At 43.2% G+C, this 14,706-nt stretch overlaps 1 protein-coding gene across 8 annotated transcripts in view; it reads right to left on the minus strand.

Annotated features, from left to right (window-relative positions):
- EHMT1 (euchromatic histone lysine methyltransferase 1) overlaps positions 1–14,706 on the minus strand; it is an 85,760-nt gene that overhangs the window by 34,387 nt on the left and 36,667 nt on the right. For 6 of the 8 annotated variants that reach the window (XM_088146961.1, XM_088146962.1, XM_088146963.1 and 3 more), the window contains 7 exons: positions 10,363–10,450; positions 9,037–9,587; positions 5,872–6,031; positions 5,360–5,493; positions 4,222–4,407; positions 2,696–2,776; positions 2,295–2,441 (listed from right to left, as the gene is read on the minus strand). In XM_088146961.1, the coding sequence (XP_088003087.1) occupies positions 2,295–2,441; positions 2,696–2,776; positions 4,222–4,407; positions 5,360–5,493; positions 5,872–6,031; positions 9,037–9,587; positions 10,363–10,450 (1,347 nt within the window). Of the gene's footprint in view, positions 1–2,294; positions 2,442–2,695; positions 2,777–4,221; positions 4,408–5,359; positions 5,494–5,871; positions 6,032–9,036; positions 9,588–10,362; positions 10,451–13,506; positions 13,783–14,706 lie in introns of those variants that run through there. The other 2 variants (XM_025172163.2, XM_025172197.2) reach the window with 2 other exon arrangements.

Here is a 14,706-nt window from a genome sequence, read left to right on the forward strand (position 1 = left end):
TCCTCATGAACATGGTGTCCTCTCTGCTCATCATGCTAAGCCAGTCTTACCTAACCTGGATGACCTCCAGGTGAATGATCTCAGCCTCCCTTGCAACCTCTTTCCCCATCATATTGTCTAGATCTGCCAGGATAATCCAGGATCAGTCTGTTGAATAAATAAGCCATAGTGGCTTGGTTTGCATATAACACTAAGCCTTCATGGATGGTATGCTCTAGTAACCCACATGGCTTACTGCTGTGTGCAAATCAGGCAACCATCTCAAACCATCAACGAGAAGTTAAAACCGAGCTCCTCTTCTCACACAGAGTGGATTTATGAAAAAACAGCTCATCAGCTTAATCAAACTGTAGTCTGTAGCTCCAGTACAACCACTACATTATAGGGAGCTCTCTAAACCACAATTGAACTGTGATTCATGGTCATGGATTCAGAGGGATACCTCACATCACGGTTTGTCAGTCCTCACTTAGTGGGAAGCTTTACTGTGATCAAACCTGAGTTATTCTTTAAGCCATGCAGGGAAGGGTAACCTTGGTAACGTAACTATTAATTCAGTTAGAGAACAGACTAAGAGGAGTTCAGTTTGCATGCATCTTCCAGAAAGATAGGGTGCTTTATTTATAAAGCCATTGCAAAACTAATTTTACTGTTACATTCCATGAACTCTTTTGGCCATATATTAATATGTGAAGATTTAAGACAGTCCTCTATGTTTAATTTTAAAAACCAGTAAATTAAAAATCCTTTAAGAGAAAGGCAGTCCAAGAGAACGTTGAATCTCTTGCACCAATCAGGATGATTCGTTCTTTTTTTGAAGAATTGATTTTCCCAGACCTGCATTTTCCTAACTACACTTTCGTCCTATAGGCAAAGGATGGAAATAATAATTATTGAGTTTCAATCACTGAGAGGCCAAATAACTGCATTCACAGACAAATCTAAAACAACCCCAGGAAAGCCAATGTATTTTAGGACTTTTTTCATAAGGGATGGGCAAAATGCAAAGACCAAGGCTTCAAACCTATACATTTCCTTACTTGAGAATGACCCTCACTGAAATCATAACTAACTTCTGAATGGATATATGGAACATTGTTATCCAAGACTATAATCTTAAACATAATTTCTTTGGCATAAGTCCCACTGAACACAGGTAGATTGACTGTAGAAAAACTATGGACAGGACTATACCATGCAGCCTCAATGCCTATACATGTTTATTTCAGAGTAAGTCTTGTTGAGCACACTGGGACTTCACTGTAAGCCAACATACATAGAACTGTGCTATGAGAATCTGAATGCAACAGAATCTGTGGAACTCTCACAGAAATGTGCATACTTCCAGACAATGATTGGAGTAGACCTACCAATCTGTTGTACTGTCAACGTGGATGTCTGCATGGGGATGTCAAAATCTACAAGATGGCTGGCATGTGCCTCAACTGAGCCATGCCCCTTCTGTACATACTGGGCCTATTGGGACCTCATCCTGTGGATTTTGACATACCCTCCCCCGGTGAATGCCCCTGACTATCAAGGATTCTCAATTAAACAATTCACCCCAAGTGAGCACCACAGCAAAGTTCTCAACTGAATACCACCACGTGCAAACCCAGCACATGCCTTCGTGACAAAACCCACCACCTAAATCAGGAATCGACTAATTTTTTTTTCTAACTTCAGCTGCCCCTATCCCTAAAAGTCCCCAAACCTTGAAAGATTTCAGCAACTTCAATACATTATGACATACGTTAAAACAGGGACAGCCATGGGGTCATCTAGAACTTGAGGTCAACTATTGTTGTACTTAAGTGAAGAAGAAGAATGGGCCCAAGGAAAAAACCAGGGATCTGAAATCTAAGCCAGAATTTGCAGAACAACAGAACAGGAAATGTAAAGAACTTGGGGAAGCATGTCTTTAATCAGTGGGGGGAAGGAGTGGAGAGAGATCCAGCATCGCACCATGGATGTTCCACTTCTCCTACCAATCTTCCTGCCATGAAGTAAGGGCTGCCATACAGGCTGCAGTAAGCATAGAATCAATGCATAAGCCAGCATTCCCCAATCTGGGATCCTTCAGGTGCAGTAGCCTACAACGTCCTCCATCCCTCCTGCCAGCCCTTCTGGCAGGGGATGATGTGAGTTGTAGTCCAACACGCACCAGGCAATTGCCTAGTGGTAGGGCTGGGGGGAGCCCATCCTGGTCCACTGAAGCCCAAGAGTCTGAGCGATGGCTCTCTACAAGCAGCAGCAGTAGCAGCAGCAGAAGCAACAGCCTCTCGGTGCCTTGCCTTGCCTCCTGCAGAACTTGGCCCGGGACAGGGTCTGTCTGGGCTACGTGCCTGCTTCTGTCCTGCTTCTTCCAGCTCTGGCCATGCCTGTCTGGACCGCGCCTTGGTCTTGGCACCTGGCAACCAAGAGCAGACCCCTGCTGAGGCCTGACAAGAAAGCAACAAACTTTTATTGGAGAGACAGGCAGTCCGCAGCTCCCTCGAAACCAACAAGGGGGAAAAAAGCAAACAAATGGTTGCAAACCGGATCAGCAGGGGAAGGAGGGAGAAAAAACAAACAGAGTGGTCTGGCACAAACAATTCCCTTGCAACTGGAGGCTGGCTGGATGGTGCTGGGCTTCTCGCCATCATTCCTTCTGTGAGCACTGAGTAGGAAAAGGTCCTCAGAAGATGGCACTCACCAAGTCCGATTCATCACCGTCTTCCTCTTCTTCGACAGAGTCTGCAGAATCTTGCTCCTCCTCGGACTCTCCGTCATCCATCTGCGACAGCCAAAGAAGATCAAGTGAAAACAGAGAATGCAACACCTGCTGAAAGGATCAAGCAAACTGGGTTACACCTGACCAGACCTTTAGGCTATCAAGTCCACTACCTTCTATCTTGACTTACAGTACCTCTGCAGAGTCCCGGGCAAGGAAGAATCTTCCTTGTCACCTGCTCCTTGATCTTTCTTTGCTGGTAATGTCAGGAATTGGAGCTACAGGTCTTCACAGGCAGAATCCATTTACTCAGTACTGTCTGCAGCCCAAATTGGGATCTTCAGGGGTTTGAGACTGCAACTCTGCCAGTTCTACTGACACTGAGATATGTGACCCCAAATACCTGGAAGCACCAGATTTCCTATCCTTCATCGTTCCTGACAAGTTAGCCCAAAATAGAAGTCCTTCATGTTATCTGCTACTTTAAGCAAGTCCCAAATTCTGGTTCTCAAATTGTCTTCAGATGCTGTCTTTAGGTTCCTCAGATCTAAGAAAGAGTGCCCTCTGGTCTTCCAACTTTGAGTCTCATCTTTCCCCAATATGGCCAATGGTCCAGTGTGATGGAACCCATACATCAACAACACACACGTATCAAGCTGGAAGTAAGAGTGTACTCTGAGTTTTTTCATTGTGGACAGTGAAGACCTGTAACAACACTAAGCATGTCTGCTCTACATCTGAACTATGGACCTTTCCATAAGACTTTAAATTATATAAAATACGATGCTTTTAATATATTAAGTTTGCAGAGGAAAAGGAATGAGGGTTAGAAAGAAAAAAAGTAGTGTTTTTTTTTTCTAATACAGCAAATTTCCAGTTTGCTTATATAGTCTAAATTTGGGCAAGGGGGAGCATTTTTTTTTAAATGCCTATATGCAAAAAAAAAAAAAAATCCACCAGGTACACAAACCATCATAACATACTCACATAATAAATACCACAGCAGATAGCTGCTACTAGTCACTAGAAAATCTGTTATATATTTAATTTCATTTCATTTGTAAAATTCATATGTAGGCATTCTGATCATGTCTTCAGGATAGAGCTGAGAAAGCTACTGGGGCAGATGTTCAACCCAGGGCAAAAGATTTACAAGAGACAAGCCTTAGGGCACCATCTTCTGATCACCTTATGATTTGGCAACAGATCGGCAAATGATGCCAAATGCCAAGTCCTGAGGATTTTGTATCTCAGGAATTGGCACAGAATACACTTGCTACACGAAGAGTTGGAACCTGTGACTCCCTAAAGTAGCACAGTGGAGCAGAAAAGGTTACTGCATACCTATAATGCCTCAGCTGAAATGGGGACACTGGTTTTGATAAGCAAAGAATTAAGGAGGTAGCAAAGAAAATCCACACTGTGAACTAAGTCTTAGAGGCCATCTAAGCCAGTCCCACGTTCTCTCATGCAAAGTCTAAAATCCTCCAGAGCAGCATTCAGATCACCTTTCTGGTATTGCTAACATCCACAGCATCTCTCTCCTTAGCAGTTCTGTTCTCCTCCACAGGAAAGGTAGCTGTCTGATCTGTCCCACGTTCATCATCTTCCTCCAGTTCATCCGAATCATCTTCTTCGGAATCAACATCCAATCTTTCCCCATTCACATGTGGACTGCCATCATCCTTCTCAACCTGAACATTCCCATGCATAAAGGTCAACCGTGAGTCTAGAGCTCATGGACACGCCCCACTGCAACTTATTTCTGAACACTTTACGGAATAGAGAAAGTCAAATTACTGGGCCACCTGGTTCCATGGTGTCTCTACAAATTAACCATGGCTCTCTACAGATTCAAAGAGGAAGGAGTCTTTCCTAGGTGTACCTGGTGATGCAAGAAACTGAACCCGGGTCTTTCAGATGGAGAACATTTGTTCTTGAGTGACCACACCCACTCAAAGGCCTGGTTCGTGCTAAGCCATCATAAAACTTGGTTTTGGCTTAGTGTGTGGTACTGACCCAGCCAATATGGTTAAGTGGGCCTTGGTTAACCAGACCATGGTTCAGTTAACATTCAAACTTTAGATGTTAAGGAAGGCCCCAAATCTAAATCTTGCTTCTCAAGAGGATTTGGTGCCTTTCAGGTATGTTGGGTAGAAGCTCCTACGGAAGATCTGAAGGCCACGCTGCCCAGAAATGATGAGTTATAATCCTATACAAGCAGAAGGCAGGAAACTAGGGAAACTTACGTTAAAGAGCTAATTATTTATGTACATATTTCTAAACAGAAGAAACACAAACTGATTTTATTCCCACAATGACAGGCTATTACCTAAATCCCCAAGTAGCCATATAACTACCAAGTAACAAATACTGGAGAATGCTGTCCACATCCTGAGCAGGGGATTCCCAAAGATCTGTGGTTGGCAACTGCGAGAAAAGAAACACTGGACAAAATAGGATGGAATCCAGCAGGGCTGTTCTTATGTTCTTAAGGCCAAATTCCTTGCAAATCAGGAACAAGTGGCATGGAAACACAGACATGTTCTTCAATCATTTTCTGAGCTTTATCTGACCAGCGGGTCCCTTTTATGGCATTTTGTCGCCACCTTTTATACATCTGGCAACCTTCTTCTTGCTTCTCACCTTGCCACCTGGAGAATGAGTGATGCTTTTGAACATCTCAATCACAGTCCTCTGCTTTAAAACTTTGGTCTTTTTCTTGGGAACCAGGCTATACGTTCCCATTCTCCGTTTCTTCTTTCGAGATACTGAAGTAGCTGCGCAGGAGTACAAAGAGAAGGATCCATCAGCAGAAGGGAGAAGGCAGGTTCTGCAGGGACAGGCTAAGAGGAACACTGCCCAGAGCAGGTCGTTAATGCAGCATCTAAGATGCACTACATAAATCACCACACAATCACACACACACAAACACACAGAGGGAAAGCACAACAGGTCTACTACCAAGTGCCCTCAGAATGTTCAAGATTACAACTGCCATACTCTATTGCCACTGGTCTTGCTGACTGGGGTTGATGGAATTTGGAAACGTGGGACATTAAGGCATCTAGAAGACACCAGGTCACCCTCTGACTTCTTCACTTCTGAGACTACCCCACTCCAAGGAGATCTCTAACCCCTGGACTTTCTTCTTTTACCTGTCTGTGATTTTGAGGCGGCCACGTAGCTCTGATTCTGAGGTAGAGATGAGTGAAGGCCAGGGATGGAGGGCAAGGATGGGGTTTTTCCAAATTCCAGAACCGCTTTGCTGCCATCTTCCTTATGCGTTCTTGTTTCTTTGGGGTCTTTATTGGTATGCTGGAAAACAGAAGTCAAAAGGGACCTTTTATATTTCCTGGTGAAAAGGAATTAAGGGAAGGGGACTGGGGGTAGGAAATGCCACTGAAAAGAATGTGGGGGAAAAACTATTCAGTGAAATTACATTGAGTTGCCTTCTAAAACATATCCACAACCTGGTGCTCTATTCTTTATTCTTTACTCCATAGTCCAGTGTTTCCCAGCCCTTTGGACTCCAACTGTGTAGACCTCACCTCCCAGAATTCTCAGCAATAGCCATGCTAGCTGGGGACTTCTGGGAGTTGAGGGTCTACAACCTGGAAGTTGCCCCACTTCAGAAACACTGTCCCAGTCTCTTTGGGCCAGTCCTTTCTTCTCAACTTTAGGAAAAAGACTTCCAAAACCCTTGCCAAGAATATTGCAAGGACTTGTCCAGGCAGTCAATAGGAGTCACCACTGACTCAAAGGCCCAGAAATATATATATATATGTGTGTGTGTGTGTGTGTGTGTGTGTGTGTGTGTGTGTGTATGTATATACATAAATACTTCTCTTCAAACCACCTCTAGGGACGTGAGTTTACTAGAAAGCTTTTTGTAGGATCCACCCCAATCCCCCAAAACTCAAGCTACACCAGGAGAAACATTTTCACATGATGTTAGACCTAGGTCATAGTCATCCAGTTGTGCTATGCTGATGGAAAATAGACTGATAGCGTTCTTTAACTTTTGAGGATTTTTAATAAAACATATGGCTTGCTAATTTTATCTGTTGTAAATAACTAAAAAGGTTTTCCAATAACCAAGAGCGGTTAAGCTGAAATCTTTGCGATATTTGATAAGGGGGAAGAGAACGTATTGTGTTTTAAATGTTATGGTGCATTTCCAATACGTTCAAAGCTTTACCTGGACATTATTCTTACTGGAATGATCAGCAAGTATCTTAAGGAACAGCAACTCAATAGTTCTCATTTCCCTTGCATTATTTAGATTTTTAAAAAGCAAAAATTCAGACCTCAAAACCTCCAAAATGCATATCAGAATGCCTGGATATATACATTTCAGAATGCCTGAAGTATAAATATCTGTGCCTTCTAGGAATAACCATCAATAAGTCATGTTATCTTTAAAACTGTATTACTATTGCAGATGTTCTGTTTCCCCAATGTGACCTGCACGGTGTTCATGCCTTGGGTTATTAATAAGAGCATCTTCCACCTCCATAGACAAAAAACTTAATTCTTGCAATTCTACAGCTAACGGTAGTAAGCATCATCTTAAGGGTTCATCCAAAAATGGGGAATTCCAAAAGGGCTAACTCTTGGATCATCCCATGCAAAGCTCCACTTCAAACAACCTATCGCTGGTTTAAGTATTGTTGTTTGTTTTTAAAGCCATGCTCTGCAGGAGTTAAAGTGAAACACAGAGGAAAAATAGTGCCCTTTCACCTGTGTCCTGATTGACAGGATACTAAAGGAGGAGATAAGACGAACCTCATCATTCTTCCAACCTAGGGTGGTTCTTGGGCAAAACTGTTTGTAAAAGTGGGGCTTGGGGAGCCATTTCTTTGAGGTTTTTTAACCAGGAAAGTGCAATCCTGGGAAATTTTCCACCATGCATCATTGGATACCCCCAGACTGATTCCAGTGGGAAGACTTTACACCTAGCCTACAGCTTTGCAGAAAAGGGCAAGCAATCAATACTCGGAGCTTACAGGCAGGACACGCTGGAAGCCGAAAAAGAAGCTATTAGCACAAAGCTGAGATAGAAATACCTATTCAAAATAACCCCTTGCCATTTTTTTCAAACTGTTGGGAGTCAGAATCCCTGGCTGATCTGTTGCAAATGATCCAGAGATCACTGCCGAACCCCATGGCCGAAATGTTTTAACACACTTCCTAATGACTTAAGTTTAAGCTCTGGCCCAAGATGATCAAGAAGGACTGAATCAAAAATCTTGCTCACTTCAGGCTGAGATCAAACTAAACTCCTGGGATTGCTTGTGGACAACAAACGAAAAGCCTCTCTGTGATTGGCAAGCAGCAAGAAATTCTGAGATTGAGGAAAAAGATCTGTTGAAAGCTATCAGGAATTTGGCTTTCTGCCTTTCCTTAGTTATAAAAACAGAACCTACTGCTGGCTGCAATTCTGGCCCTATTTCAAGCATGGGAGTTCAGGGGAAAAAAAATTAGTCCTGGGTTTCGTTTGGATGACCCAGTGACCTGGATCTCCCCATTCCAAAGAAAAGGATGAGATGACAAAAGAAAGGCCATCAAATTCATCATTCCATCACATGGAAGAAGCTGAGCACCAAAAGAACATGGAAAATACAGGGATTGGGGAAGAGAACTACTTCCTGCCCCAGGAATTGAAGTCAGAAGTCCTTCTAACCCTGCCTCCCAAGTAAGAAGGAGGGAGAGACCCACTGCAGAAAAAGAGATAATATGCCAAGTTTTGAATTACTCTGAGATCTTTGTAAACCGACAGGTGGTGGACAGCATGAGAAGTGAAGCTCTCCAGATGAAAACAACTGAAGAGACAGCCTGGAAGGGCCCAGTAGTAAGCTGAATACTATGTGCTACTTTACAGGAGAAGTTCAAAGTTTATTCTGCTCCTGAGTAGGAGAGGAGCTCTGTAAATCTCTCTTTGAACTTGACGAACAAGCTGTAAGCTCCAGCAATAACCAACAATGAGCACAAACGGGCAACTGTTCAAAACGGAGAAAGGAACATTTAGTGTCAAATTGCACCTAAGGAAGATTATTCCCTCAATCAGCTTTTAAGGGGGAGGAAAAAAATGCAGACAAATCTCAGGACTGGGAATGCTTCAAATATAGCTCTTGGTAATGAATGTGGACTCCTGGAAAGCAACCTGATTTGGACAGGCATTAGAAAAGGAACACGGAGGCAGGAGAACATGTAACACACCCTGCCTTGCATGTGCAACCAGCTGCCACACACACACAGATGCACACGCACCAGAAAAGAACCACAAGGGCATCTTAGTGGGCACTTTTCGTATACATTACCAGGTGGGAGGGAGACTTGGGCATCGTCTTCCGAGCTCGGTGGACCTTGATACTGGCTGTTTTTCTAGCCTCCGTGTCTTTGCCGCCCCCGTCCCCAAGCTTGGCTGGGAGAGCGGCCTGCGCCTGGGTAAAAGGGCTCAGAGTTCTCCCCTTGCTTCCTCCCGTGGGAAGCGTCTTGGCGGCGTGGCCAGGGAGGGAGCCAAAAGCGCTGCTAGAAGTCCTGACTGAAAGGTCCTGAGCCATCTGCTTGGGCAAAATGTACCCATTGCTCCCCGTAACCGTGGTCTGGGTGAAGTCATTTGCTTTGAGGTGGTTTGGCTTCCCAGCATCCCCGTCTCTCTCGGAAAAGCCGTTTTCAGCTATCCTGTTCAGTTTTGCCACGGCGTCCCCTTGGCTCACTTTTGCATTGTCCTGAGTGTTCTTGGCTACACCGGGGTGGCCCTTGAATTCATTGCACTCACAGGAGCCATTGGTCTCGCCGTCGGGAGCCATCTTCAGTTCCCCAACTTGCTTGTCTATGGCACCATCACCAGCTGCCATAGCATTAAATCCTAGAGAAAGAGAAATGAGAAGATGGGGGAAAGGCCAAGAAGAAGGCTTCCCAAACTTCCAAGGCAAGGGTTCGCAGTGCCAAAGCGAGTTCACCGTATCACGTATAGGGAAACATTTGAAAAGCATTTCACTAATAAGGGAAAAGGGAAGGGGGAGAGATGGTCCATTGTTGCAAAAATCAATCCAGGCTGACGTACAGCCCTAACCCAATGTTTGATGGAGCTGTAATGGTCTGGTTCACACATCATGTAAGCCCCTATCCATGCTTTAAGAAACAGGATGTCTTGGTTCCTGCACCTACAACATGTAGCAGATACCTACAAAGAAACCCAGCAAAGAATCATGCTGTTCAATGAGTTAAATTTTTACCACTACAAAAGTGATTAGGAACCTTGCTCTTGGGACAATTATATTCTCATGTAGTTCTAAGTGACTGGCAGCTGACCAAAAACGGAGAGGTCAATCATCTCGGATCTAGAGCAAGGAGGTTTTTGCTACATTTTTCCGTATGGGCCACACCTAGCATTGGATCCAAATCAGAAGAACACCAAGGAGGGAGCTTACATTTATACACAACCTGTACTTTTAAAGACCTGGAAGGGAATACAACTCACCTTTTACAACCTTTTCAAATGAGTTATGGTTAGGCTTATGCTGGCAACCTCTTAACTGGAGGTAGAGAATCTGTAGCAATCCAACAGCGAGGGCCAAGGTTCATAGTTCTCCATATGCAAAAAAGGAAGATGACAACCCGGACTTAAAAGATGCACTCACCTTCTTCCTTATTGTTGGTGATGTCTTTCAACAGCTCCGTCTTCATGCAGCTATCTCTTCTGGTCTCTCCCTTACTCATCAGAGCTTGCTAAATGGGAGAAGGAGAAGAAAAGCAGGGTTTGTATATGTTTATGAACTGGCAAGACACGCTGCTGAATAAGATGTATTTTAATCCTCAGGCCAGACCTATGATTCATGACTAAAATATATATATTGCCAACTAAACGCTATGAGGAACCATCCAAGAGTTTCATGGCAGCTAGAAAGATGGGGCTAGAACAGGCTACTCCTCTGTTGTCTTATCTTTTTGGCTAGGCCATCAGGAACTGTTGAAAATGGGAGCAGGAGGCCAAACTATGTGCCTCTTTGGAATATATGAATAGGGATTCAAACCCCCCAATTAAATGTCCATTTCATGGCCTTAACCAAGCCATTGCTTTGTCCTACTCCATGGTACGGTGTTATTTGGAAAGGCAAATTCGTTAAATTCACAAGGTTGTTCAACCCTGAGCCTGCAACATCTTAAAATCAATTAGCTGTATTGAGATGTATGCTTGATGGATTCTGGTAGGCTCTAGCTTATGAAAGCTAATGCCATACTGGGATGTAAGAGAGATCTGGGCGACACCGGAAACACAGGGCATGCCAGTTCTCTAACCCAGTATATGCCAGCTTTATATTTTCAGACAGCTCATTTCCAAACCATGTTTTTGGGATCCAGATTTAAATCACCACATGCCAGGCCTAAGAACTCATGGAAATCTCTTGTCAAAAGAAAAGGTTGGAGTGGGGGAATTACAAAAAATCCTGAAGCAATGGTTTAAATACCATTAAGATCATCACATTTTCCCCAGCACCACTAACAGAAAACACGTCACAAAGAGTTTATTATTTATTTCTTATAATTATGAGTCACCCCTGGGGTGACCAAGGGGTATTCAAGCTGACCAACACATTCAAATGTGAAACTCAATAAAACACAAATATCTCAATGCCCTTCTAAATCACCCTCACTCCTTTGACAGTCCACACTACTTCTGCTTTTAAAAAACAAATAACCCCATAGAATTTAAACTTAACATTCCAAGTATAGAATGATGTGTTATCAAATAATACAGCATCTTTTTAAAGGCGTTTCTAAGAGAGTTTTGAGTCAGGTTCAATTCTGAAATCAATTCCTGTAGTTTCATGCAATGTCACATCAAGAAACAAAGGCTTATAGCACAATAACGCATTGGAATTAGAAGGTGTGTATCGCATACTTCCAAAACCAATTGTTTGCCATGAAGTTCAATTCAAACATGTGCCATCAAATGGGAGCATCAATAGAACATATATGTCTCTCTCTATGAAGAGTAATAAAAGTAGGACGTGGGAACAAACCACTTCCACAGTTCAGGCAAAATGTGCATTATTCAGTGTTCAGGAAAGCACATTTTTACACTGGTAACTAAATCTTCATTTTTTCCCTCCCCCAGGTGTGCCGCAACCGTTTTTCCATAGGTTTCAAATTTAGAATAAGACTAAATGCTCTAATTTGGAAAGAAAGAACCACCTCTACCAGCTGTAACTGCTAAATCTGGGGATTGTAAAGACCAAAGAGGATGCATGACACTGAGTATGCACACTGTATAGTTTAAAGAACTGAATGACTGCATTTGGTCCTGATAGGTTCCTTTTACCCAGTCTTGCCAAAAAAGCTTGTCTTGCCCAGTTCATACTGGTTGCCCTTGTATTATTTTAGATACATCTGGAAGCAGCTTAGTCTCAAGGATTGAATCAGATGCTATTTTTTTCCAACCCTGCTTCCTTGTCCTTATGTCTGGACACAGAAATCTAGTGGAGAAGGCTAACATGCAGTCCTATACCCCTGGATAGAGTACAGATTTGTCTCAAAGCAATATTCAGGATTACAGGAACTCTAAAATCCGAACCTGCTACTTAGCACATGTTTTTTTGTCAATCCATAGCATATACAATCATATCCCGTGGGACAAGCAGCAGCAAAGAGAGAAATGTGTATGCCAATTCATTCTAAAAAACCCATACATATGTAGATAAGGTCATGAATTTAAGGTAGTGGGAGTAAAAGATCCAACTCTGAATAAAGCAGAACCATCGTGCCTCACCGATTATGAAGCAAGGTTCTGTCACCTAAAACCAGAATTAAGTTCATGCGTTCCCTTGGTTAAACCAAGAAGAAATTTTCAACAAAACTAACACCACTCAACACCAGCATTTCCAAAATACTGTTTTGAGTTTATGTGAACAAAGAACAAGCGTTTTTTGTTGTGTGTTTTTTTTTAAAGCCTGGCTAGCTACATCATAAAAATGGACCCATTTTGTCCTCAGGGGTTATATAGTTTGTAAATAAATCTATCAGCTATAAATTTCAGATAGCAGATGTGAAGGCGGGACTCAAAAACCTTTCAAAAATCTTTGAAACCAAGTAGCCCCTTCTATGTAAAGTCAAGTCTGAACTTGAGGATGGAGAAGGATTTCACGTTTCTGAAGTGTCACGTGCCTGACATTTTTTCTTCTTTTTGAGAGAGATTTTTTTCAATCAGACATGTTCTAAATACCCTACACCTTGGGCCCTCAAGACTAGAAAACCCTGGTTCAAGATTTCCTGGTCTAATTTACATCACAGAAACAAGCCATTGATGCTTTCACAGGTATTCCACTATATACAAGACAGCTCTTGTTCCTGTGCACTACCATAATGCAAGACAAGTCAAAGAATCACAGAATGCCAGACTTAGATTGGGTAAGCTCAACGCAGGAATCCAAAATAAAGCATCTACAACAGATGGCTGGTTAGCCCTCCAACAAAAGGGAGCCCACCAGTTCTCTGAGTAACTGGTTCACTGTTGACCTGCTTTAACTGTTAGGATTTATTTCTAACACCCAAAGCCCATCCTACTCAATCATTTTTCTTCTGCCATGCATTTAGGGATCATTATTCCTCCAAAACCCTCTGTGTTTTTCTTCCCTCTTCAACTATCTCAGCAAGCACCAAAACTCAACAGCAAGGGTAGAAGTTGCCACATTGCCTCTTTGTCTTGCGGGGAGAAAGACAGCCCATCCACCAACTGCTCCTGACAAGTTTTTAAGTATTCAGAACCGACGCGGGGAGCCAATCACCTTGCTTCAACTCCATGAAAATGCCAAGGATACACTCTCCCTTCTTGATCCAGCACAAACATGAACTGCAGCCTGAAGGTTATACACACAAAACAGAACCATGAAGAACTCTACAAACACCATGGACTCCCATGCACGCCAACCAGTAGCCTTTTGCAATGACCACCCAACCTTTTCCAGCATCAACGTGCTTCCAGCAACTCTAGCAGTACCTCCATCCCCCCCCCTTCCACCGCCCCACTTAAATGCAAGACAAACTTCCCTTTTGCTCACACTCCACCATGCCCCAATCTATCGGCTTCTGATTGGCAGAGAAATCTTATACCCAACCCTCCCAGCAAAGAAATGTCTGCTTAGCAGCAGGTCCAACAAAAGCCAACAGCCAAGCCAAGGTTGTTTCAGAATAAAAGCCTCTGCACTCTTTTTTTTTCCTCCCCTTTTCCTGCAGCTGTCTGTCTCCATTCTCCAGCCTACAGCAGAGTGATTAATAATGTTCAGTCACTAGAGAGTCTATACAAAGGTGGAGTATCAGAAGCCAAACCACCATTAGTAAGACACATGACACAGACTCCCAAGTAGGCGAGGAGATATTATATGCTCCTTAAAGCCAATATTGATGAGCCTCGTTGGAAGAGGTTCTTTGTTTTAGGGTAGCTGGGCAAAGGAAATGTTATGTTCCTCTCTCTCCTGCCATTTGGAAATGAGGAGTGTAAAGGAAATGGTCTTGAACATTTTTTTTTAAAAAGGAACTTACACTGCTTGCTTCCAAGCAAATTCTGAGTCAGGTCTTTGGAGAGCAAAGGCGCCAGAGCCAAAATGGGAGCAGCCAGGTGCATAAGGATCTCGAAAGGGCAAGAAAAAGGCACCCCTGGAACAACTGGACAGCATGACATGGCTTTGTTTGTTCTTCTTGTCTCTTCTCCCAACTCGTGGGATGGGGAATCCACAATACCCAATAAAGAAGCCCTCTTATCAAAGATTATAAACACCCCAAGGTGGCATCTTTCATAAAGTCTGTGTCGTGTCCCTTGGTTCTTATTTAATCTTATCTTGGCAAGTATGAGTCAACTGACCCAAAAACCTGGTGGAAACAAATCAAGGAGAGGTTAACTTCCCACTGTGGAAAATTCTGCTCTTCCTCCAGTGAGAGCAGCCTCTACATGCAGACCATGGACAAAGGCAAGGAGGATTCCCAAAGGC

Source organism: Python bivittatus, unplaced genomic scaffold (assembly GCF_059951505.1).
Source record: "Python bivittatus isolate LINGU-HERP-01145 unplaced genomic scaffold, Pbiv_v1 ctg000160_np1212, whole genome shotgun sequence".
Classification (NCBI taxonomy): domain Eukaryota; kingdom Metazoa; phylum Chordata; class Lepidosauria; order Squamata; family Pythonidae; genus Python; species Python bivittatus.